At 34.6% G+C, this 24,886-nt stretch overlaps 5 protein-coding genes across 5 annotated transcripts; 2 read left to right on the top strand and 3 right to left on the bottom strand.

Annotated features, from left to right (window-relative positions):
• LOC18610976 (probable NAD(P)H dehydrogenase (quinone) FQR1-like 2) lies at positions 1,588-4,081 on the top strand. Its single transcript, XM_007046942.2, has 2 exons — positions 1,588-2,278; positions 3,548-4,081. Exons 1-2 carry the CDS (start codon positions 1,713-1,715, stop codon positions 3,774-3,776), a joined length of 795 nt encoding a protein of 264 aa, XP_007047004.1. The 5' UTR covers positions 1,588-1,712; the 3' UTR covers positions 3,777-4,081.
• LOC18610977 (probable Xaa-Pro aminopeptidase P) lies at positions 5,281-10,943 on the top strand. The gene is made up of 16 exons (XM_018113942.1): positions 5,281-5,569; positions 5,657-5,720; positions 5,821-5,960; positions 6,060-6,344; positions 6,421-6,543; positions 6,701-6,979; positions 7,301-7,387; positions 7,573-7,637; positions 7,831-7,897; positions 8,344-8,478; positions 8,615-8,695; positions 9,259-9,313; positions 9,457-9,561; positions 9,659-9,730; positions 10,111-10,235; positions 10,583-10,943. The coding sequence occupies exons 1-16, from the start codon at positions 5,477-5,479 to the stop codon at positions 10,742-10,744; spliced, it is 1,938 nt and encodes a 645-aa protein (XP_017969431.1). The 5' UTR covers positions 5,281-5,476; the 3' UTR covers positions 10,745-10,943.
• On the bottom strand, positions 10,911-12,678 carry LOC18610978 (anthocyanidin 3-O-glucosyltransferase 5). The gene has a single exon (XM_018113943.1). The coding sequence runs from the start codon at positions 12,513-12,515 to the stop codon at positions 11,070-11,072; it is 1,446 nt and encodes a 481-aa protein (XP_017969432.1). The 5' UTR covers positions 12,516-12,678; the 3' UTR covers positions 10,911-11,069.
• LOC18610979 (UDP-glycosyltransferase 72E1) lies at positions 15,276-16,909 on the bottom strand. The gene has a single exon (XM_018116274.1). It carries the CDS (start codon positions 16,785-16,787, stop codon positions 15,357-15,359), a length of 1,431 nt encoding a protein of 476 aa, XP_017971763.1. The 5' UTR covers positions 16,788-16,909; the 3' UTR covers positions 15,276-15,356.
• Positions 20,980-22,783, bottom strand: LOC18610980 (UDP-glycosyltransferase 72E1). Its single transcript, XM_007046948.2, has one exon. The coding sequence runs from the start codon at positions 22,584-22,586 to the stop codon at positions 21,147-21,149; it is 1,440 nt and encodes a 479-aa protein (XP_007047010.2). The 5' UTR covers positions 22,587-22,783; the 3' UTR covers positions 20,980-21,146.

The following is a 24,886-nucleotide window of genomic DNA, read 5'->3' on the forward strand; positions in this document are numbered from 1 at the left end:
TTGCTGGAAACTCAAAAGTAAATGATTGAAAGATCATTTTGATTCTCTTCTCTTCTCTTGATTTTATTTTGATATTTCTAATCATTTATTTATTAAGCGACAGCTAACTCTAGCCTATGTGGCAGCACATTTTTATGGGCCATTGGTTTAGAACCCAAGCCCATCATTTCATAAATGAATGGCTTTTACCTCGAGACTCAAGTCCAGCCTTCTTGAGCTTGGGTCCAGTAGTAGAGGTCATTGTTTTCGACTCAAGCCCATTCATTTGTTAACGGTGTGGGTTTTGTATTATGGATTCCAACCTGTGCTTCAGTCCAATCAGGAGCATGCTCATCATATTTGGTGCTCAAGCAAATTTCGAGTTAGATCAGGCTTGAGCCTTGAGCAGAAAATAGGTTTTTTTGGGTTTGGAAATGTACGTAAAACTCGACCCAAATTTGAGCTCAATTCAATATATATATAATTGTTAATGTGCTCACTACCCACTGGAAAATTTAAAGGCAAAGAAAGAGCAAGTTTCAAATTTAATGTCTTGAAAAGGACAGATGGGAGTTGGCGAAGTTAAACGAGTGCAATTGATGTCTCAAGTCTGAACCAACTCCGGGGTCAGGCGAAGTTGGTTCGAAAACACCTAAGATAAATATGGGGGGCCATGCTGATTTCGGCTTTCGGGGGTCGCTGCCGGTTGACAGCTTTCCATGGAGTTGGGTGAGGACCAAATTTTACTTGCCGTCCAAGCGGAACCAGGGCTAAAATGCTTTAGCCAATAGCCAAGTTTAAACAAGGGAAGATGACAGATGGCGACGGGTGACGGGTTAAATATTCAATCAAAAGAGATTCATAATCGATTTTATTATTATTATTTTTATCATTATTAACGTATAAAACAAAACCATTAAACCATTAACAATTCACACGCAAAGCAGTTGACGTAGCATGTCCGGTTACAACAATTGGATTTTAAATACATGCTTGTTTTTGCTATTTGGATTGTCTGAAGACTTTATGCTTAAACATATTAAATTCCAATCATTTAGAAGCAAAATTTGATTTTGGCTCCATCCTATTAGATTAAGATAAAAATGTTATCAATAAAATATATACGACAAATACCCTTTCATCTTAAGCATCTTCAACCCGAATGGCTGAATTTAATTATAATAATTAAGGTACTTGAATTTATAAAAAATAAAATTTTAAAAAAATTTATATAATATCTTGATTGAATTTATCGAATACCTCAACTCGCAAATTTAACTAAAAATCAGTATACGAGTGTTATAAGAACTTGATTTGACTTGAATTGGAAAATGAGATTAATTCAGCATTAATTTTAATACATTTTGGTAATTTTTTTTAGCAGAATAAGCTAATTTATAATGCAAATTGCAAGTCAAATTAAAAATTAATTCTGCTTGTTAAAAGGAAAAAACGAAAAGAATGGCAGAACATTGACTCATTGAGACGGCAGCGTTTAGCAGTGAAAAGAAAACGCGGACACGTGTCGTACAACGAAGTCGTGTAGTATCAGCTGCAGCTAATCGAATTTTTTTTTTTACACCTACTCTTCGTCAAAATCCGAAGTATTTCCTTATTCCTACTTGGAAAAAGCATGCGAATCTTCATTGTCTATGCTTTCTTACCTTGGATCCAAAAACCTCAAAAAACCTTCACTTCTTTTTCACCTTAGCCTCAATTCCCCTTAATCCTCCATGGGCAAAGGCGGCGGCTGCGTCCCGAGCAAAAAAAAACATCCCTCCTCGGCCGAAGAGGCCGCCCGCCACCGTGGCTCCACTACCACCACCATCACCAACAACGCACCCATCGTTGCCGATGAAGAAATCAACGAAACTCCCTCCGTAACGGTGGATTCTACGAATACTCAATCGGTTACAGCCACTTTGAAAATCTTCATTGTTTTTTACTCCATGTACGGTCACGTGGAGAAGCTGGCGAAGCGGATGAAGAAAGGAGTCGACGGCGTCCAAGGTGTCGAGGCGGTTATTTATCGGGTTCCCGAGACGCTTCCGGCGGATGTGCTTGAGAATATGAAGGCGCCACCTAAAGACCCGGAGGTTCCGGAGATTCAGGCGGCGGAATTGGCGGAGGCAGATGGGCTTTTGTTTGGGTTTCCGACGAGGTATGGGTGTATGGCGGCTCAGATGAAGGCGTTTTTCGACTCCACTGGGCAGCTTTGGAAGGAGCAGACGCTGGCCGGGAAACCGGCTGGATTCTTTGTTAGTACTGGAACTCAAGGAGGCGGCCAAGAAACCACCGCGTAAGTGAGAATTGCAATTTAATTTCTCTATCATTGTTGGAGTGATTTATTAGTAGAGTTTTAAGGCCTTATTTTTATCCATAAATTTGAATGCTTTAGTTAGTTTCATTTCTATCTAAATCTCTTCGATTCAAGAGAGAAATGAAAACTTAAGAGAGAAATTCGAGTAACAATTTCTATTCTTTCTCATTACCTTGTATCCTTCCTGAATTTGTTATCCAAGCAAGAGAAATTTAAGAATGTTGGTCATGGTACATGTACAGGTGGCTTCTTATGAATCATGTCATAGCCTCATAGGTGATCCAAGTTCTCTAGTTTGACATGTTTAGTTGAACAAAGTGCTAACGGCTTATCTCAGAGGTCCGAAGTCATGGAAGATGTCTCACGAGATTAAACAGATGAGGGGTAGGAATTGTTGCCACCCTTGGTAGGAGTTGGAGCCACCCTTGTAACTTTAATTTTTTCTGGGAATTATGAAGAGTTTTTCTCAAGTCTGCATTAGTTAATTTTTTTTTTTGTTACCATTGTCTGTGGCCTTTTGAGAGACGTTATTGTTTTTGTTACAATGTTGATAGGAATGCTAAATCCTTAAATTCGTTGATGTTAATTTAAAGAACCTACTGGTGCTCGATTAACATGTTACTAGTGTAGAAAATTGAGACAAGAGACACTTGCTTCCAATCATACTCCTTGCTAGGTTTTCCAATCCAAATTATGGTATTTATGTTTTGTTCATGCTCAGTCAAAGATGAATTTTGCCTTACATGAATTGAAATATAGAAGCTTTCTAGGCTTTGGATGTTGGGTGGTGGTGGTTTACTTTAATGTTATTGTAGCTTTTCATCTCTTACGAGTTTCAGTGGACTTTTATTGGTATGTTAGCAATGGAAGTTGCTCTCAGCATTTCCAGATGATTGGATATCAGATATAATGAGCTATATTTGTCCTGAGATCGCTAAAATTTGAGGATCTACAGTGGTTTCATTTTCAATATGATAGTGTTATTTAAGGAGCTTTATGCTCGAAGTTATCAGCATGGAGTTTCATTTGAGAGCCATTTGTGCATCAGGATTATCTGTCCTAATGATCTTTTCTGACCTTAGCTGTTGTCTATTATAACTTTAATAAATTTGTGGAGGAAGATGAATTAGAATTGCTTTTATGCAATTAAATCTAAAATGCCTAGGTTGTGTACTTATCAGTGAAGTCATGTACCTAGGTATATATTCATCAAGATTCTGGCAATTCTCATGCTTCTGTCTGGTTCAGTTGGACAGCAATAACTCAGTTGGCACACCATGGAATGCTATTTGTTCCCATTGGCTACACTTTTGGAGCTGGTATGTTCAAAATGGATTCCATACGAGGAGGTTCACCTTATGGTGCTGGAGTTTACGCTGGTGATGGCACGAGAGAGCCTACTGAAACAGAGCTGGGCCTTGCAGAGCATCAGGGGAAGTACATGGCTAGTGTGGTCAAGAGGCTTTCTCATGCTTGACATTCCCCACACTTGGGGATCCCATTTTCTTATCAATGTTCATAAATTGGAATGTGTTTTGGTTTTGTGGCTGGGCTTGGCATTTCTCCTTTTTCCATCAGCACCAAAAGATGTCACCTAATATTGGTATTCCTTTTTGCCAATTCCATTGAGAAAGATGTACATGATTTGATATTCTTCCGTCCTGGCTTATCAAATAAGATGTCGGTATGTGGGAATTGGGATTCTTCGTTTGTATAATTTTCTCCTTGTAATACACTCAAAGCTTTGGTTTAATAAGATTTCATGTTCTTTTTTCTAGTCATTCAACGGTAACTTTTCGTACCCCTCTGCTTACTTCACCATCCATTCATTTATTTTATGAACCAATATTCCTAGCGTTAATCTGAGCGCTGAATGAACCAATCCCTTCGTTAGTTACAGGTGGATTCGAGAAAAAAAAAAGGAAGAACAGGGAAACTCAGTACTGTTCCAATTGTCTTGGATTCCTTCCCTACAGAGATAACAACGATGCCCATGTCATGTCGTGGAATATGATTCTTTTGTAATAATCTTTCGTTTAATTCCTTGTATGCTTGGTTTATGATAATTTATAAACTGTTTTCGCATCCAATATAAACTTCTAAAAACATTAACATTATTTTAATAAAAAATCACTTTAGATAATATAGTAAATCTTCTATAAATTAATATTCTTAAATCATGAAAATTTATTAATTAATTTAAATACTATTTAATCGATTAATTTATCAATATATTTTTTATTTTTTAAAAATATTAAATTTAATCCATATATTGTGTATTGTGATTATATGAATATTACTTTATTATCGACTTACAAATTATCATTATTCATGTCGAGTAAATTATTGAGAATGTTATGAGAATTAACAAAGAAAATGAAGTTGTAGACAATAATCTTGCAAAAATATATAATTTTCTCTTATAATTCAATAATAGTATACCAAAATTTTTTAATGTAATAAGAAAAGTTAGAGATGAGGTATAACGAGACATTAATTTTAATAAAAAATTAATAATATTAAAATTATATTTTACAAAGGTCTCTTAATCGAGTCATGTATATATATAATTTTGATGTATAAATATATTATTGATTTATATATCGAGTAAGATCTATATATATATTTTTTAAATATATTATATTATAAATTTAAAAATTTATTATATTAATTTTAAGTCAAGATTTATAAAAAATATTATTTAATTAAAATTAATAATTTATCGAGTAGTAATTTATAAATATTCTTTATTAATCTTCTTTTCCATTTTTAAAAAGAAATGACATATAACTTTTGGGTCAGGTCGCTTTAATTCAAAGCCCAGACCCACTTACTTTTTTTATTAATTTTATTCTCTTTATAAAGCAAAGATAATGTAAGAGTAAAAATTCCTGGGTAACTCACTGCTACACGACAAGAAGAAGTGTAGCGGTAAAATGGTAAAATATTATAAAAAACAACGCCAACCCCGGAATTTTGACAAAACATAATATTTCAATCTGTTGAGACTTCCTTAGTTCAGCTTTCACAGTCGCCAACGAAACTCGAACTCCTCGAAGCAGCGGCCATTTGAGTTCCCCACTTCTATAAGATCGCGCCTCCTCCCTCTATCTAGAAAGGGAACTCTATTGAAAATCTTCCGATACTTGGAACTAACTGTCGCCAAGAGGAAGAACCATGGCGGAAATACTTGCTGCTTTGAGGTCATTAATGGCCTCTCACTCTCCCCCTCTCGATGCCTTAGTCGTCCCTTCTGAAGATTATCATCAGGTTAAAAATCTTTAAAATAATTAAATAGGTATTTTTTGTTATTTCAGTGATCGATTTTTTAATTTAATTTTATATCGGTTTATTTAGAGCGAATATGTTTCTGCTCGGGACAAAAGGCGCGAATTCGTTTCTGGATTCACCGGAAGTGCAGGTCAGTACGGCATTTTAATTTATTCATAGTATTATAGATATTAAATTATTATCTGAGTATGATTTTTAAGGTTTTATTGAATTTGAGAGGAATATTTCAGGTTTGGCACTTATAACAAAAAATGAAGCTAGGCTATGGACGGACGGTCGATATTTCTTGCAAGCAACGCAGCAGCTTAGTGATCAGTGGCAACTGATGCGTATCGGAGAAGATCCTTCCGTTGATGCCTGGATGTCTGATGTAAGTTTACCATTTTTACTCCGCAAAAATTGAATCTTGTGTTTCAAATTTTGATATTTTCTTAATTTTCATTTCTTTTTTCTGTTGTTGAAAATATAGAATTTGCCCAGAGAGGCAGCTATTGGGGTTGATCCGTGGTGTGTATCAGTGGATACGGCTCAAAGATGGGAACGTGCTTTTGCGAAAAAGCAACAGAAATTAGTTCAAACCTCAACCAATTTGGTTGACGAGGTTTGGAAAACCCGGCCCCCGCTTGAAATTAATCCAGTCATTGTTCATCCATTGGAATTTGCCGGTCGTTCTGTTGCTGACAAGTTGAAGAATTTGAGGGAAAAGCTTGGGAATGAAAAGGCTCGTGGAATAATCATCACAGCTTTAGATGAGGTGTGGCTTTATCAAATTATTGGTCTAATGGAATTTGTTGAGCAATTGTTTTTGAGTATAATTGGCTACTTTGCAGGTTGCTTGGTTGTATAATATTCGTGGGACCGATGTGTCTTACTGTCCAGTTGTTCATGCATTTGCTATTGTAACATTGAATTCTGCTTTCCTTTATGTGGACAAAAGGAAGGTTTCTACCAAGGTAGGATTTCAAATATTCTAGTTTGTTGAAGTTTCCAGTGTTTATGCCATTACTTGGCTGTATTTTGCGAATTATATTATTACACCCACCTTAAATGAAGGTATAAGCTTTATGGGCTAGACAGTTAGGTTTATTAAGTCAATTTATGTTAATGCAGGTGAGCTCTTTCATGCAAGAGAATGGAATTGAAGTTCGGGAGTATGGTGCAGTGAGTTCAGATGTTGCATTGTTAGCGTCTAATCAACTTGACCAGGACAGGGGAGTAAGTTCTGGTCAAAATAGAGTTTGTGAAAAAGATACATCTGAAGAAGAAGAAAACTATAACGATCTTATATGGGTTGATCCCGCTTCATGCTGCTATGCTTTGTTTTCAAAATTAGATGCTGATAAGGTGCTCCTGCAGCAGTCACCTTTGGCCCTTGCAAAAGCCTTAAAGGTTGTTTATGCAGTTCCTATCTGGTTGAATATTACTTTAGGAGTGCATGAAATATATTTATATGGTGTGTCTTCTGATATTCTGAAAATAATTTATTCAGAAGTTAGAACACTTCAGATCTTGGATGTTTACTTGTAAATACACATGCACTGATCCACAAGGACATACATATGCCACCTCCCTAAAGAAGAAAAAAGGGATGAGACTTTTACTTATTTTAAGGAACATGACAGGATCTGGAATATTTAAAGGGACATTCTATTTGATCATGTTTTATCGTAAACTAATTTCTCATCGACAAATTGTTTTGTTATTTTTTAGAATCCAGTTGAGTTGGATGGATTAAGAAATGCGCACATCCGCGATGGTGCAGCTGTTGTGCAGTTTCTTGTCTGGTTGGATAAGAAGGTATATGACTGTGAACTTTACATATTCTCTTGCTAAATTGATAAATATTCTCTCTGATTGTTTAAGATCTACCCCATATGTTTTAAATTCGATACTTTCAAATTTAAGTATTTCTCAACATATGCAACGAAATTTAGGCTGTTGTTAGGTTGGAAATGCTGCTGATTGCTCTTTCAAATGTGCAGATGCAAGAGATTTATGGGGCTTCTGGTTACTTCTTGGAGAGGGAGGGGGCAAGCAAAAAAAGACTGTAAGTTATAGAATTGGAAAGTTGATATGTTGCCTCTCTTTCTCCCTGCTCATCTGATTTTTAAGGCTGAAACCAAACAGACTGTTCCCCACTCCTTTGGCTGACTGCACAGCAGTTGCTAAAATGTGAAAAAGTTTCTGAGCTTGAGGTGGACTGACTCTTTCTTTCTTATGCTATTGAATGAACCATGCAGAGAGACTAACAAGCTGACAGAGGTGACTGTTAGTGATAAGTTGGAGGAATTTCGTGCATCAAAAGAGGTAACAATACTTTTGACTATTTTTTTTTTTTGCGGTATTAAGGAAAACTAGTCAAAATGTCATTTTGGATATAACAATAATAATGAAATTTCAAGTGAGAAATTCTGTTGGCTATACCAATTAAAACTATAGCTTAAATAAGCAGTGCTACATCTGCTATTAGCATTGACAAATTGTACTAGAATTTTTTTTTTGTTTCTTTCTGTTCTTTTTTTCAAAAAAAGATAAAATTAGCAAGTAGCAATTATTTTGATATGTGAACTTGTTTGCATCATAGCATATGAAGGATGAGAATTTCCTAAGAGTCAGAACTTATAAGTAATTAATGTAAAACGAGCATCTTGCTTCAAATTGTTGCAAAAATCTTACTTATGTAGGTGGAAATGTGTGCATGCATTTGTATGTGTTCATGTCACTAAAATTGTTGCTATGTGTACTAATTGCAGCACTTTAGAGGCCTAAGTTTCCCTACTATTTCTTCGGTTGGTCCAAATGCAGCCATCATCCATTACTCACCTCAAGCAGAAACATGTGCTGAGCTTGATCCAGATAGCATTTATCTGTTTGATTCAGGAGCCCAGGTTTGCTTTTAAACACTAATATTTTAGCTATATCCATTAACTAAAATTATCAATAAAGTGCCAACTATTTTATATTCTAGATACTTAGTTCTGATTCTTTATTCCATTACTGATAATATGAATGGCATCATTGAAGTATCTGGATGGGACAACTGATATAACTCGGACAGTTCATTTTGGAAAGCCTTCAGCACATGAGAAGGCTTGCTATACTGCGGTAAGTGGCTTCTGTTGCTTTCTCTTCTAGATATGTCACCTATTTAGTACCCACTTTCACCTTCCTTTGGTCACACTATTTAAAGTTTTAATTCTGATGTGCTTTTCTTTCCAAAATCTCGTCCCTGGTGGGTTTGATAAGACAAGCTGGATATCCATCTTTGGGCATCTTACTTGCTTTGCCTGGGTGTTATGTGTGACATGAATGATTGGGAGGTGTGATAGGAATTATAGAATGATTTGGGTGTCTTATCTATATTTGACAATTCACAATCTGCTTTACATTGCAAGAATCGAGCAACATATACTTTTTGTGGTAATAAGCTGATTGAGTTATCAATTTTGATTGTTTTATACATGCTAACCCAATTTGTATCAGCATTAAGGCTGTTTAAGAATGTTCAACATATTGGAAGTCAAAATTTATTGATCTCTCTAGTTTATTTTGATTCTGCTTGTTGGAAAGTTAGGTTAAGATGCTTGGGTCCCACTTCTCTTCTTCCCTTAAATTTTCATGGATTTCATTTCTTATTCTGCCTGAGCTTAAGTCTGGATTCCATGCAGGTTCTCAAGGGCCATATTGCTCTGGGCAATGCTCGATATCCTAATGGAACAAATGGTATTCAAGTATTCTCTGTTTATCTGTTTAATTGTTCTATATTTATTTGAGCATGTCAGCTTGAAGTCATGTGTAGGATCTATGTCTAAACTCCAATGTCGATTAAAATTTTTTTATTTTGATTAATTGGTCGCCTTTTGTAGGTCATGCTCTTGATATTCTGGCTCGAATTCCTTTGTGGAGGTATGGTCTTGATTATCGACATGGTACCGGTCATGGAATTGGGTCTTATCTGAATGTTCATGAAGGTTAGCAATGAGCTACAATTGCTTGCTGAAGTTAGTTTTGCAGTAAATTCGGTCAGACTTTTATTTAATTATTTCCCGGTTAAACTACTTGGAGCAGGGCCTCATCTAATTAGTTTCAGACCACAGGCTCGTAATGTGCCACTTCAAGCATCCATGACTGTAACAGATGGTTAGTATTGTTTGTCCTGCCTTATACTCTGAATTTCCATTTTACTTGACAGAGTATTTTTGTCCTGCCTTATACTGATTTCCTTTCACTTCTTCCTTAATTTTTTGTAGTTAATGCTTGGTTTACTTCTAGTTTTTCGCACATATTTGTTTTTAAGCATTTAACATTGCACTTGCTAGGGCTGTTATTCTTGGCTCCAGTCTTTTTCGCGTAGTGCATAGAGGACTATTTACCATGATGATACAGTTTCAATTAGATTTACGAATTCCATTATCTCAAATGGAAAATAGTTCCAGCTGTATGCTTGGTCTGAAAAATAATGTGTCATTACTAAATACGTGGAGTATTTACTAATTCTATTTGAAAATTCCATTTCCCAGAACCTGGATATTATGAAGATGGGAGCTTTGGTATAAGATTAGAGAATGTACTTGTAATCAAGGAGGCTGATACAGAATTCAATTTCGGTGATAAGGGATACTTATCTTTTGAGCATATCACTTGGGTAAGGTTGTCGTAATATGTAATTGTTCATATGTGTTCTCCTCCTATCAACCATGTTGAGTGTGTGTGCTCACGTGCAGGCATGTTTTAAATTTTATGCATCTCCATGCTTGTTATTTATTAGAATTCTACTCTATTAATGTAGGCTGCATTAACTTGAAAAGAACTCATGTATTTATCCAAGTCTTTACTGTTAAAGTTTCGTTTTATACTCTATTGCAAGTATTTTTGAAATTGTCATTCTTTATAAAAGTCTCCTTATTTTCATCTCATAGCATGTTGAATGAGAGGGTTTATGTTTTTTGTTACACTTCAACGATTTAATGTGTATATTTTTCTTATATTCAGGCACCCTACCAAATAAAGTTGATCGACTTGAGCCTCTTGACACCCCAGGAGATTGAGTGGGTGAATTCCTACCATTCAAAATGTCGGGAAATTCTCGAACCTTACATGGAAAAGCATCAGATGGAATGGCTGAAGAATGCCACTGAACCTGTAAGTGCATGATCTGTCTGTCCAGGACGCCCAAGGAATCGTTTCACATCTTTCTTCTTTCCTCCATCGGTATTAAAGAATAAAATTTGGAGATTTGGTCCGTAAATGATTTTATTTTGCTAAATAATATGTTGATCTTTATGGAGTATTGATGTTTTTACGTATGGGATGTTCAGACTTGGAGGAATGAAATCGATGAATCGCCTCATCATTTTATTTGTTCTTGAATTTTATTTTATAGTATAATCGGGAGAATACCCAACACGAAAAACGCATTAAGAGGGATTGAAGATAAAACTCTTTTAATTGCATTCACTAGGATGATGGCCTGTGAATATCAAGCGCCAGCTTTTGTGATCCGGCGCTGCAGGCTGATCTCGCAGTCTTTGGCCACGTTAGCCAGAGAATTATAAGACCCACCACCGTTGCTAAGAGCCTTCTCCGCCCATGATTTTAACATTCTCACCCTGGCTCTGATTGCTTCCCCTTCTTTACCCACCATAAGCTTTCTAACCATTGCCTCTATCTCACTCCTCTCAATCACGTCCTCTGATGGTAACACCTTCGACCGGACAGCTATCCCGATATGCTCAGCCAGCATTGCAGCGTTCATCTTCTGTTCTGCGTACAGCGGCCACGCGATGATCGGAACACCATTGACAATACTTTCTAGGCTAGAATTCCACCCGCAGTGAGACAAAAATCCACCTATGGATGGATGGTTCAAGATTTCAGTTTGAGGCGCCCACATCGGAACCACCAGCCCAGTTTTGCTGGTCCGATTCAAGAACCCATCAGGCAAGTAGTTTGCGTAGTCGGCGCAGCCATTGCTTGTCTTGAAAACGGTGGCTGCTGAATCATTCTCAACTGGTAGACGAAGCACCCAAACAAACCGTTGTAGGCTCTTTTCTAAACCCCATGCCAGCTCTGTAGTTTGCTTGGCTGAGAGGGTTCCACCACTCCCGAAAGAAACATATATCACCGACTCGTTGGGTTGCATGTCTAGCCAACTCAGCACTTCACTTCTCACACCAGGCTCGGCGGGCCTCACCAGTGGTCCAATCGGATAAACCGGTGCATTCGCGACCAGCCCTAGCTTCCTTTTATCATTTAAAGCAGCAAGAGTCTGGGGTTCCAATTCATGAAACGTGTTCACCAATATTCCATCTGCCGTGGATATCTCGGTTCCCATGCGCAAATACTCCTCGTAGACTTGATTGTTTGGTTTCAGAATCGGCTCAAAAGAGTCAACAAAGCAAATGGGTTTGCACCCTGGAATGACAAGTGGTTTTTGTTTGTTAACGTGATCATCTTCCTCTTTCTTATCAATGGTCGGTGCATGGACTGTAAGGGCAAGAAACCAAGCATTTGAAGTGATGAAAACATACTTCAGCATCATGAACTCTTCAGCAATAGCAAAAGCTTCAGTCCCAAACATGTCTACAATAAGAGCAATTGGTGGAACTTTCATCGCCGATATTGCTGACCGGAGGCTTGGTAATGCCTCACGCATCATCATTGCAAGCTGCGTTAAGATTGAAGTGGTTTGGTCGATCTGGCTTGAGATATCTACCGGTGGAAAGAAAACAACTTCAAGGTGATAGGAAGTTTGCGACGGTTTTAAAAGTTGGGATTGCGAGAGAGAGGTATCTGTCGTGACGACAAAGATAGTGACACTGAAGCCGTGATGGGAAACAAGGCGTTTACCGAGCTCAAGGACGGGAGTGAGATGTCCCATGCCAGGGCTTGCAAGAAGCGCCGCATGAGGCTTTCTGCTTTGCATTATGGCTACAATACAAACTTTTTAAGACAAAAGCCTAAGATGGTGGAGGTTAGTTTGTATTTTGTTACTTGAGTTTGCTATGATATTAATAGGCAAAAATAATAAGCATTCAATGGGAAAAACAAATAAAAAATAAAAAAAAGTTAACGTATCGTGACCTTAACCCTTGTCTGACGCGTACGTCAGTTCCAGCCAAAGTCTAGAGTAGATACTTACATTATTTCGAAGTGTCAACTTCTTGTTTTACAGTTCCATAAATTCATTATACATTAACTTGCTTGATTATTGTTTTTTCTTGCGTGCAATAGAGTGTGATTTTCTCTCAAATTTTCAAAATAAATTAAAGAAAAGCATAATGTTCAAAAAAATCTTGAATTACTTAAAAAAATTCAAATAAATTTTTATTCTTTTATCACGTTTAATTAAATTTATATATTTTTATCTTAAATTAAATAAATTTTTATGATTAATGATTGATTAATTATAATTAGTAAAAATGTCATTTATCATTTTATATATATGTAGTGCTGATGTGAATGGTGAAAAATGTCATGATTTTTTTATCATATCATATCATCCTTCCACGTTATGATTCATTATAATATATTAACATAACACATTAATATCACTTGATATAAAATAACAAATGACATTTTAGTTAAATTTTTTTTTAAAAAAAAATATAAAAATTTAATTGAATGAAATAAAAAAATAAAAAATTATTTAAATTTTTTTGAAAGTATTATTCCATGGAAAGAACAACATTAAAGAGCGTTATAAGTACTTCTTAAAATAATATTTATAAAGAGAATTTTGTAATTATTATATCATATTTTTTGTTTAACAACTCAAAAATACATAGAAGCACTTTTGCTACCGAAAAGAGACCGCCACATCTTGCCATCAACACGTTCTCCTGGAAATTTCAGGCGACAATCACGTGAGGACTGGAAAACAACCATACCTTTACTGGAATCCGAAAAACGTTGCAAGCGCATTAACTAGACTTACTGCTAATGTTGAACAATGTTTAGTTTCAGAGTCAGGGTCATCAGCCAATGACTTGCAAGTTGGAAAGCATAGTCAAATGTCATTTGGTCTCCCTTTCATATCATGAACTTTATTTATTCTTTAATATAGAATAACTATCTACGATTGTGTATCATGTGAACCTTACGCCAACCGATGGCTTATTTGTTTTAAAAAGGTGATGAGATTTTTTTTTCATCTAAATTATGAAAGGAGAGTTATAATTTCAAAAGATAAGGTTTCTGGAATCGTTAATTAAAGGAGAAAGCTATAATCCAAAATTTAAAAGGTAACCATCAGATTATAATAATTAAACATTTATTCTCGTCATTGTACCTGTTCTGTTATAAACAAAATGATTATAAATATGATTTTTTTAATGTGATTATGTTGTAATTATATTAAATAAGTTTTGCATCTCAGTTCTTGTGGATTGAGATTCATGTGAATTGTTGTTTTTTTCTTTGCCTTGATAGACTTTTAAAACATGTTATTCTTCCTTGGTGTGTAACATGGCTTGCACCCCTCCCATCTTATTCGCGTGGAGTATTTAAATATTATTATATAAATTATATTTTAATGAATCTACTCTGATTTGAATCTTTGATCTCACTTCCTATAAAATTGTAAAAATATTAGTGAATTTATTAACATCATTAACTACATAAAATTCTAACATAAGTAATATAACAAGTAAAAATTATTGACACTACAATAAATAAGTAGTGTTGTGTGACACCATTGTACTACATGTATGATCTTCATTGGTTTTCTTTGGATATTATAATGTATCGTTTTTAAAGTATGAAAAATAATTAAAATTATTTTAAATTTTTTATTTTAAAATATTACATTTATATTTTTTAATTTAATATTAAAATTTTTAATATATTTATTATTTTAATTATAATATCACTCCAAGAAGATTCATGTGCACGCTGTGCTTGCACCAGTCCCATGGTATAAAAAATTCAAGCGTCTGCAGTACGAGCTTGAGAATTCCAAGGAACATAGAAGGGGCAATTCATTTACTTTGACGAAGACCATGTTCGGTCGAACCTCCATTGAATTGGCATTGAAATCTTTGGTCAATTTTGAGGTTATCTTTACTTTCCAAGACGGGAAATTTGTCTATTCTTTTCGTATTAGCATCGATCTTAAATATAATTTGGTAATGCGATTCACATTTCCTATACTTTAATTAGTGGGAAAAATATATTGTCAGATTTACTATCCATAGAAATGTCTTCTATGGAATGTCTTTACCTTGACGAATAGAAATGTGATTGGTCGTGACTTCGTTCGTCTTCCACTAATGGAAACCTTATTATCTAACATCTGAACAAGTTCCACAAGTTCACATCTCAATCAATCGATGGAAATTGTTAACCTTTCTAAGGGGCGAATTTATTACTTTGACGACTAGTTCACTTCGGGTACTAATTTGATGTATAATTCTTAATCGATTTCTGGCATTATACCTTCATTTTCAAGATGGGAAATTGTGCCTATGCGCAGCAATATCAAATATGATTTCATTCTTATCCGAACTTTAATTTCTATTCAAATTAATTCTCAGTCGTTGGGTTCCAACAAATTAAGCTGCCCAGAAAGGAACAGCAATCAATCCCAATAATCAAAGCAAGAAGTCCAGACGTGCTTTCACAGTAGACCAGTATAAAAAAAAGCAGGAAAAGGCCAAAATACAAAATAAACCAAAACACCAACAAATGAACATCACAAGCTTCTTCATACACGCATAAACTATGTGGTTACATAAACATGAAGAACAAGATCCTAATATAAGTATAATCAAGCTCCGTAAGCCTTTGTTTTCAGGTGTTGAATACAGATCTCTGCTACTTGTGAAAGTGAATTGCAGGAGGAACCACCCTCGCTCAAAGCTTTTGCTGCACTGTTTTTCAGCTCCTTCACCCTGGCTCTAATGTCTTGCCCTTCACTATCCACCAATATTGTCCTCACCATCGATTTTATGTCTTCTCTTCCCACCACTCCACCTGATGATTCCAGCGCCTTTGCTCGGATGCTTGCTCCGATGTCTTCCGTCAATATCGCAGCGTTCATGTTCTGCTCAGCGTAAAGCGGCCATGCAATCATCGGCACCCCGTTGGTAATACTCTCCATGGTCGAATTCCACCCACAATGGGTTAAAAATCCACCGATCGAGGGATGACTCAATACCTCAACTTGTGGAGCCCACATGGGGACCACCAATCCTCTGTCCTGGGTCCTTGTAGAAAACCCATCTGGCAGGTAGTCCGGGTCGCCATCAGAGCCGTTCCCTACTGTGAAAAAGGACCCTGATGCATCGTTGTCGGAAGGAGGACGAACCACCCAAACGAATCTTTGTTGGCTGAGGTCTAGGCCCAAAGCCAGCTCTGCGACTTGTTGGGCTGACAAGGTTCCACCGCTCCCAAACGACACATAAATCACTGATTCTTTAGGTTGTTTGTCGAGCCAATCTAAAATTTGGTTGCCCAAAGCCGGCTTTTCAATTGGTCGTACCAGTGGACCAATTGGATAAACGGGTACTTTCTTAGCCTCCGCCAAGGCTTTAAGGGTTGTGTGCTCTAGCTCATCCCAAGAATTGACCAAAATCCCATCAGACAATGACATTTTCACCCCTACACCAAGATAGCCTTGATATGATGGATCGTCATAATCCATGAAAAAAACGTCGAGGGTATCCTCGAACTTAACCGGCTTGCATCCCGGGATGTGGAGTGGCTTTTGGTTCTTAACATGCTCATCGATCTCCTTCCTATCAATCTCCGGACTATATAGCACAACCGCAGAAAAGAATGCGTTAGAAGCTATGAACACGTATTTTAACATATTGAATTCATCCGCAATGTCCAAAGCATCAGTTCCGAACATGTCGACAACTAGAGCTGTCGGTCGAAACTCCATCTTAGAGATTTCGGATCGGAGAAATGGAACGGACTCCAGCATCATTATCACTATTTTTGTTGCTAATGATGCATCGGGTTCAACTAGTTTGGAGAGGTCAACAAAAGGGAGTAAAACGATATCGAGGAGATCAGGGTCTGGTGATTGGAGGAGTTGGGAGTGTGCGATCGAGGCATGATCGGCTGCCACAACAAAGACGGTAACTTTGAAGCTGTGATGGGAGACGAGGCGCTTGGCAAGCTCAAGGACGGGGATCAAGTGTCCCATGCCAGGGCTTGCAAGGAGGGCTACATGAGGCTTTGTGCCTTGCATGGATGCTGCAGGTTTGCTGAAAGCTGACTTTGGATTAAAGGAAAGAGAAACAAGATGGGTCTTAGCCGCTTAGGGGGGATAAGTTTACAAGTCAAGTGCCTAGAACGGTGGTGTAAGGCTGTTTATTAAAATAGCAAAGTTTCTCTCTTCCCTCTTCCTCTCATATTCTTCATCATCATTAGTTTTTATGAAGTTTAAAAAACAATAAACTTTTGATTTTGATATATTTAATTACATATTTTAAGTATTATATAAAATTTATATCTCCCAATTTTAATATAAAAAATTAAAAAATGAAAAATAATATTTAAAAAAAGGAACAAATAAAATGAGAATAAGGAGAGTATATATTATATAACTAAACGTGAGATTTCGATAAACAAAAAAAAAAAAAAAACCGGGTTTTGACAAAATATATAGTAATGTTTGAATAGAAAATTTTTACTTAACTTCGTGTCCGAGTAAAAATTTTTTAAAACAATAAAAAAATAAACATGTGATATTAAAAAATTTTAAAAAATAAAAAATAAACATGTGACACTAAAAATTTTGAAAAAAAAAACAAAAAAAACATGTAAAGTAAAATTATAAAATAAAATATCAAAGACAACACCAAATGAGACATAGTATTTCTGTTCCTAAAGCTTCCCTTTCGTGAAACCCATGATGCAACGCTAATTTCCCCTTGCCCCCACCCACTTCCTCAAAGCTTTTTCGCCTTACTTTGATAAACGCAAGGGCAGCAACTGTTGGTGGGAAAGGGAAGTTTTTATACGATATTTAAGAATAGGTAAAATTGGCTTCAAGATTAGTCTTTTAAATAGACATCTATCTTTAAGATTTATTCTCATCACTTGGTATGTAAAGAGAAATAATGCTAATAGTCTCAAGGATACAATGAAACCAACGTCTGACTTTCGTATTGCACTTATGAAGTAAACCGTTAGATACATTTGAAAGTTTGTAAAGTTATTTAACTTTAGAACCAACTTTCTGCAGCAAGTAGATAATAAGGAATTCAGAATATCTTGAAGATTATGAGAACTTCTAGTGTTTATGTTTATAACATAACACTTTCTTACTCTTGCTCTTTCTCTTTGGTGTTTTCTGATATGTCTAAAATGGTTGACACCAAGCCCTTTATATAGGCTTCCAAATGTCTTTTCTTTAAATACACAATCCTCTCATAAAGACACTTTTTTATTTAGAAAGCATCTTTATGATATTTGTCAACACAACTTTTAAATATAATTATTGTTTCAATAGTCATCTTATGAATAGACAACTATTCACCTCACAAATTATAACCTTTGAGTTATATCTTGAAACAATAACTATTCACTTTAACTTTTGAGCAATGGTGTATTCTAACTTTTGGATATGATTTTTTAAAATATATAACCATTCACATGAAAATATATCTATATCTAATAAACACATTATGTCACTTTTCGTAACATAACTTTTGAGTTAATGATAGCTTTTCCATCATATGAAATAACCTTCTCAACTCAATTAGAGAGTACTATATGTTTTTTTTTTCTCTTTTCTATCCCTTACCATCAATTGACCTCCAAATATTCTAATAAATTGTGCCACATATATATTATTTGTTAAAAGTGACAAGGCATTAACATTTGTTCTTTGATTTGTACAATATAATTCCATGGGTATAAAATTTGCTCTATAATTTGCATCATAATTGCGTGTAGTTCAAAATTATATATGTACACAACTGTGAATTGTACTAGCAATATAATATAAAATTAAGTAGTAGTAATTTTTCTTTGATCAAACGCGGTACGTCACGCACCACGATCGCGTGGTGGCACTACAGCTTGTCAGCTGTCACTGCCATTGGAGGTGTCCAACTTTACCTAGTTATAGTTTTATTAATATCTCAATATAAAGCTTGTACTTTTCATCTAGTTTTAGCTTAGGTACATTTTTTAAAATTCACTAATTAATTTTCAGTTACACATATGTATCAAAAATTAATTTTTCTTAACTTTTTAATATATATATATGTATATGTTAATGTATGTATGTATGTATAGATTTTAACATTTACATATATATAACTTAAGATTTTGTAGTTCTAAAATTGATAGAGACATTAAGATTACCATAAATAATATTCATCTTCTTCTAATAAATTGAAATTCATTAAATTAAGTGTCAATTACTATAATCAATACAAAATATTACTTATAACTATTATTTTATTTAAGCAAAAAAATGTTCTAAGAGTATTAATTATTAGCAAAAACTCTTTAAAAAAAATTAAATATTAATTATATTTATTAGGAGAGATATAACATTGGAGGCTGAGGGAGGGGGGGCTTGTAGAAGCACCGTCCTCCTAAAATTTTAAAATTTAATAAGTTTTTTTTTTAAAATTTATAACTTTACTCTGTATTTTTTAAAAAATTTATAGTTTCGTTTTTACAAACATTAAATTTTTTATTTTTATCCTTTCTAACTCCGCCACTTAAAAGTCCTTAAATATCACCCCCTAATAATTATCAACATTCAAACCTATAGCAGCCTCTCTTAATTAATATAATAATGAGCCGAAACAGGACAACGCATGGCAGCCGACTTTGGACTTTTTTCGTTTCTTGACAAAAAAAAATCCATATAGCTAGCTTCACCTTCATAAATACTTTGTTTATGCCTTACAAATTGCGAATGAACGGTCCAAAATTGACTCAAAAAAGTTAAATTATCAATAAATAAATAAATATTTGACTTTTTTACTTGTACATATATATGTTTGGCGACAAGATTGAAAATTATTATAACATTTCCTTCAAATCTTTACCGTTAATTCATCGTTATTCAAACGTGACAAAGGATGGTGCAATTAATTTATCTTATCGTGTCTTTGAAATCTTCAAACATTAGCGACAATGTCGATAGATGTTTGTGACAGAAACCAATTTGTTACATCCATATTATGTAATTCACGTTTGAATACTATAGTTTATGTTTGGCTCTATCTGTTGACTTTGCTTAGCTAATTCACTTCGTTTTCGAACGAAATCGAAGTGCTGAAAATGTCTGATCATTGTTAAGGAAGTTGTATAATTAATTAGTAAAATTAGCCTTGCGTGATGTATCGACTACTAATTTTATGGACATGTACCTATTAAATTACGTATCGTAAATAAAGGAGGTCAGTTTTTTTATATTATTTAATCCATTACATTTTAATGTAATGTCAATATTTGAATTTGAGATAACATTTAAATTTATTTCCGTGGTTATTATTCTTTTAAAACTAATTAACTCATTAAAAGCCAAGCAAACCCTTCAAGTAAATATTTGTAAATTGTAAGACTTAAACTCATAAAAAAATATTTATTTTAGAGATTTTTTTCATTTTAAGTTAAAACTTTACTTACTTAAAACGTTTATATCTAATACAAATAATAAATAAATAAATAATAATAAAAATCTACCAATAACACTTAACTACACATTAAGATTTTGAAAGTAATAAAAACTTAGTAATAAACGTATAAATGAATTATAATGTGAATTGTAATATGAATATATGATTTTTTTGTATTATTTATCAATTTGATATATTATTATTATTATTTACATTTATGTTGATAGAATATATATGTGTAATTGTTGATTAAATTTTTTTAAAAATTATAAAATTTAAAGTCAAACTCGAACCACCGAATGATTGTTTTTATGAAACCATGCACCAACTCACATGGGTGATTCCCATTGATCTTAACATAAGGTCGTCCATTCGAACCATGCCTACCTAGATTAGAAGAACTTTAGCCTTGTTGGGATTGAATGTTGGGATTGAATATACACCTTCGACCAATGGTGGAGTCAGTATTTTATGTTTGAAGGAGTGAAAATAAGAAATTTAATGTTTGTAGAGGTTAAATTATAATTTTTTTTAAAAAATAAAAAGTAAAATTATAATTTTTTTAAAAAAATATTAAATTTTAAAATTTAGAGAGGTTGGGGACCCTATTAGCTCCCCTCCCTCCACCTCTGCCTACGACGAGCCGAACATTATGTACTAAGTCAGACCAAATTATGGATACTTCAAAATTTTAAATTATCGATATTTATTCAGTCATTTTGTATTTTTTTATCTACAATTTAGAGGGAAATGCTAAGATTCCCTATGCAACATCTGACCAAAAATAGCTTTACATAACTAATCCACGATTCTTCCTTATATAATATTCAGCTTTTTATTTAACTCAAAGATTCGTACGTCTTCATTACATAAACAAAAAGCACAAGATCATACATTCATGAAAAGGCTATAATGCATCTGGTAACAAGTATTATACACGAAGAGCCTTGATTGGGAACTAATTAAGCACCTTGAACCTTTGCTTTGAGGCTCATCTCAATCTCTTTGGCCACTTGGGAAAGTGAAGTACAAGAAGAACCTCCTTTGCTCAAGGCCTTTTGTGCAATATGTTTTAATTCCTTGGCTCTATCTCTTATCTCCTGCCCATCCTTGTCTACCATGATCTTTCTCACCACCATCTCCAACTCTTTCCTCTCCACTATTCTGCTTGACGTCGACATCTTTGGCCTGACTGCCAAGCCAAGCTCTTCCGTCAGCATTGTGGCGTTCATTTTTTGCTCCGCGTAGAGCGGCCAAGCAATAAGAGGTACCCCGTTGAGTAGACTTTCCATGGTTGAATTCCATCCGCAATGTGACACGAATCCACCAACTGATGGATGGGCCAAAATATCTGTTTGTGGAGCCCACATTGGGAGCACTAGTCCTCTATCACGGGTCCGGGTCAGAAACCCGTCCGGTAAGTAATCCGGGGTACCGTCCGAATCGTTTCCAACTGTGAAAAAAGTCCCGGATGCATCGTTCTCAACGGGAGGACGAACCACCCAAATAAATCTTTGTTGGCTTTGTTCCAAGCCCCAAGCGATCTCGGTCATTTGCTTGGCTGACAAAGTACCTCCACTTCCAAACGAGACATAAATCACTGATTGACTAGGCTGCTTGTCCAGCCAATCCAAGACCGGGTCAGCTAAAACCAGGGGTCCAAGCGTTCTCACAACCGGACCAATTGGATAAACTGGTACTTTTGCAACTCGGCCCAACAGCTCTGCATCTGTCAAGGATCTAAGCGTTGCGGGCTCCAGGTCCTCAAAAGTGTTCACCAAAATCCCATCAGCTTCCGGAATTTCAAGCCCTACACGTGCATATTCTCCGTATAATTGATCATTTCGGTTCAGATAAGCTTCCAGGGTATCCTCAAACCGAACCGATTTGCACCCTGGAATCTTCAGAGGCTTTTGCTGCTTAACGTGCTCTTCATCCACTATTTTTTCAACGGTTGGAGCGTAAACAGTGATTCCAAGAAACCATGCGTTGGAAGCAATGAAAACGTACTTCAACATCTTGAATTCATCGGCAACAGGTAAAGCTTCAGTCCCGAACAAGTCCACAATCAAAGCTGATGGGCGAGACTTCATTGCAGCCATAGCGGAACGCAGGCCTGGCAAGGACTCGCGCATTATGACGACTATTTTGGTTACTATGTGTGCACCTGGATCGACTTTGGTAGAGATTTCTGCGGATGGGAGGGAAACAATGTTAAGAACGTCCATGTTGGATGATTCAAGAAGTTGGTTTTGTGCAGTTGATGCTTCAGATGCCAAGACAAAGATTGTGATTCGGAAGTTATGGTGGGTAACCAGGCGCTTGCCAAGCTCGAGCACAGGGATCAGGTGGCCCAAACCAGGGCTTGCCAAGAGGGCTACGTGGGGTTTTGTGGTTTGCATGATGATATCTAAGAGCTGTTAGAAACAAGGCTTTCTAATGTTTTGTGATGAACGAGTAACATTGCTTGGATATTTATAAGCAAAATTGTTGCACTGGCAGTTGCATTCTAATTTGTCATCTGCATATATTAAATCTACAAGGACCCCATTGCAAGGTTGGAAAATGGAGAAATTTTTTGAACTTTCTATCCAGCTAGCGTTAATTCTCCTTCTGCCAAGAAGCTCCAAAACTCTAATCCAACTCAAAACAAGTTCTATAGATTTAAGAAAAAAAAAAAAACAGGAAGAGGGGATAAGAATAACTAAACAGAGATTGTTTAGGGCGCTGTGTCTGGTAATATATAGGGTAACAAATAACTTGGCACATGGCTTGTTCTTGATTGGATCAGTTGCAGTCAACCGACATGTTGATATGATTATGATTTAAATGACAAAAAAAGAGGAGGCAGACAATCGACAATTCAGCAGCATTTCAACTTGTGCATGGAAATACAAATTAAATCTTGAAACATTAATTTACTCTTAATCAAACAGAGTCTCATCTGTCATCGATCGATGGGTTGCGTATATATTACTGTTCTCACATGGCTACTAAACTAGCTATAAACAATAAGTCAAGGTTTAAATATTGCAATGGATATTTCAAAATTTTCATTACAAGGATATTAGTATAAAAATTAAGCTTTACTTGCAAACCCCATCATCATATACTGCATCCCACCATAAGTTCCCCGCGCTGGATTCCTTTCTAGCAGCTGTCATGTCTCCAATCTGTCTTTGTTTTTTGGAAAGGCTTCAATCTGTCTTATTGCGATGACGATGATGGACAGGGCAGCTCAATACTTTTAAAGACCTAAAGTGATTAAATATTTAAATGAGGCCTCGAGTAAAAAAATAATAATTAAATGAGGTCCTTTTTATTGAAATTAAAAAAAATTACCCTAAGTTAGAGATCATTAAAAGCATATTACATTCATTGAAAATAAAAAAAATAATTGAAAATTATTAGCATTATGAGAATTGAGAAGTGATAAAAAATAAAAATTTGTTAGGTACATAATTGAGAAAATAAGAAAATATGTAATTTTGTTAATTATTTTGACTTTCACATAAGTGAGGAAGTGAGATAAACAATTGAAAATTAATAGGAGGTAGGAAGTGAAAGAAAATAAATTTTTAATAAACACTTAATTTAAGAAAAATTTTATTAATTATTTTAATTTATATATATATATGTAATATAATTAATTATATTATATAAAATCATGAGACCTATAAAATTGTGAGGTCTAAAGAAGGGCTTTGCTAGCTTTATGCTAAAGTCGACCCTGATGTTGGAAAACTTTCAAAATTCTTTTCTAGGCCTAATTCGACAGTTTTGAGAAACCTTCCTTCTCTTCCTCCAATCCCCAAGAAAGAAAGTATTGTAAAAGAGACGTGCAGAAGCTGTTGACAAACCTAAAATTTTGCCTAAGATTTCAAGTGGGTTAAAATACCCATCAAGTACTTATATCCATACATTTTGTTTAATTTAGTTTATATACTCACAATCGAAGCAATTTAGTCTTTTAATTTTGAAAATTGCTTCGATTTAGTTCCTCTCTCTAACAGCATCTAATTTTGATGTTAAAAAGATGATAGTTGACATGACACATTTTAATGATATGGTATGTCATGTGATACCGACGTGATGACGTGATAGTGTCATGTGGCATTAATATGATGACATGACACTGATATGCTGATGTGGTAGTGTCATGTGACAAATCAAAAATTTTTGTGTCACGTCATAGGAATTAAATTGAACAAAAATATATATTATATGGATTAAATTAAATAAAATTGAGATGTTGAGAGATTAAATTAAAAAAAATATTTAAAAAATATAAATCTTTCTGTAGATGATGAATATATTTATTAATAAGTCAAATATTTAAGCATAAAAGATTTATGGTGTTAAGAAATATATATAAATATTTTCTTACTTGATTATTTGATCGTAGAATATGTATATTGATTTATTTTTTTTACAAAAATTAAGTTTAAATTCTCATATTATAAAAAAAAATTCTAAAAAATTTCATATTTAAAATCAAATTTAGATAAATAACTTATATTATGTTAGAATAAAATAATATAAAAAGATTAAATAATTTTTTTCTTTTATTTATAATTGTACAAAAATTTAAAATTTATTTGATTTAATTTTTATCTTAAGCTGAATTCAAATTAGTAAAATAAATTAATTTAATATATATATATATATATATATATATATATATATATATATATATATATAT

Source organism: Theobroma cacao, chromosome 1 (genome assembly GCF_000208745.1).
Source record: "Theobroma cacao cultivar B97-61/B2 chromosome 1, Criollo_cocoa_genome_V2, whole genome shotgun sequence".
Classification (NCBI taxonomy): domain Eukaryota; kingdom Viridiplantae; phylum Streptophyta; class Magnoliopsida; order Malvales; family Malvaceae; genus Theobroma; species Theobroma cacao.

Bases quoted from the DNA above. Each gene is read 5' to 3' on its own strand.
- LOC18610979 (XM_018116274.1), bottom strand. From the start codon at position 16,787: ATGCAAGGCACAAAGCCTCATGTAGCCCTCCTTGCAAGCCCTGGCATG.
- LOC18610980 (XM_007046948.2), bottom strand. From the start codon at position 22,586: ATGCAAACCACAAAACCCCACGTAGCCCTCTTGGCAAGCCCTGGTTTG.
- LOC18610976 (XM_007046942.2), top strand. From the start codon at position 1,713: ATGGGCAAAGGCGGCGGCTGCGTCCCGAGCAAAAAAAAACATCCCTCC. The intron at 2,279-3,547 runs GTAAGTGAGAAT...TGTCTGGTTCAG, and splicing joins GGCGGCCAAGAAACCACCGC to TTGGACAGCAATAACTCAGT.
- LOC18610978 (XM_018113943.1), bottom strand. From the start codon at position 12,515: ATGCAAAGCAGAAAGCCTCATGCGGCGCTTCTTGCAAGCCCTGGCATG.
- LOC18610977 (XM_018113942.1), top strand. From the start codon at position 5,477: ATGGCGGAAATACTTGCTGCTTTGAGGTCATTAATGGCCTCTCACTCT. The intron at 6,980-7,300 runs GTTGTTTATGCA...GTTATTTTTTAG, and splicing joins CCCTTGCAAAAGCCTTAAAG to AATCCAGTTGAGTTGGATGG. The intron at 7,388-7,572 runs GTATATGACTGT...TCAAATGTGCAG, and splicing joins TTGTCTGGTTGGATAAGAAG to ATGCAAGAGATTTATGGGGC.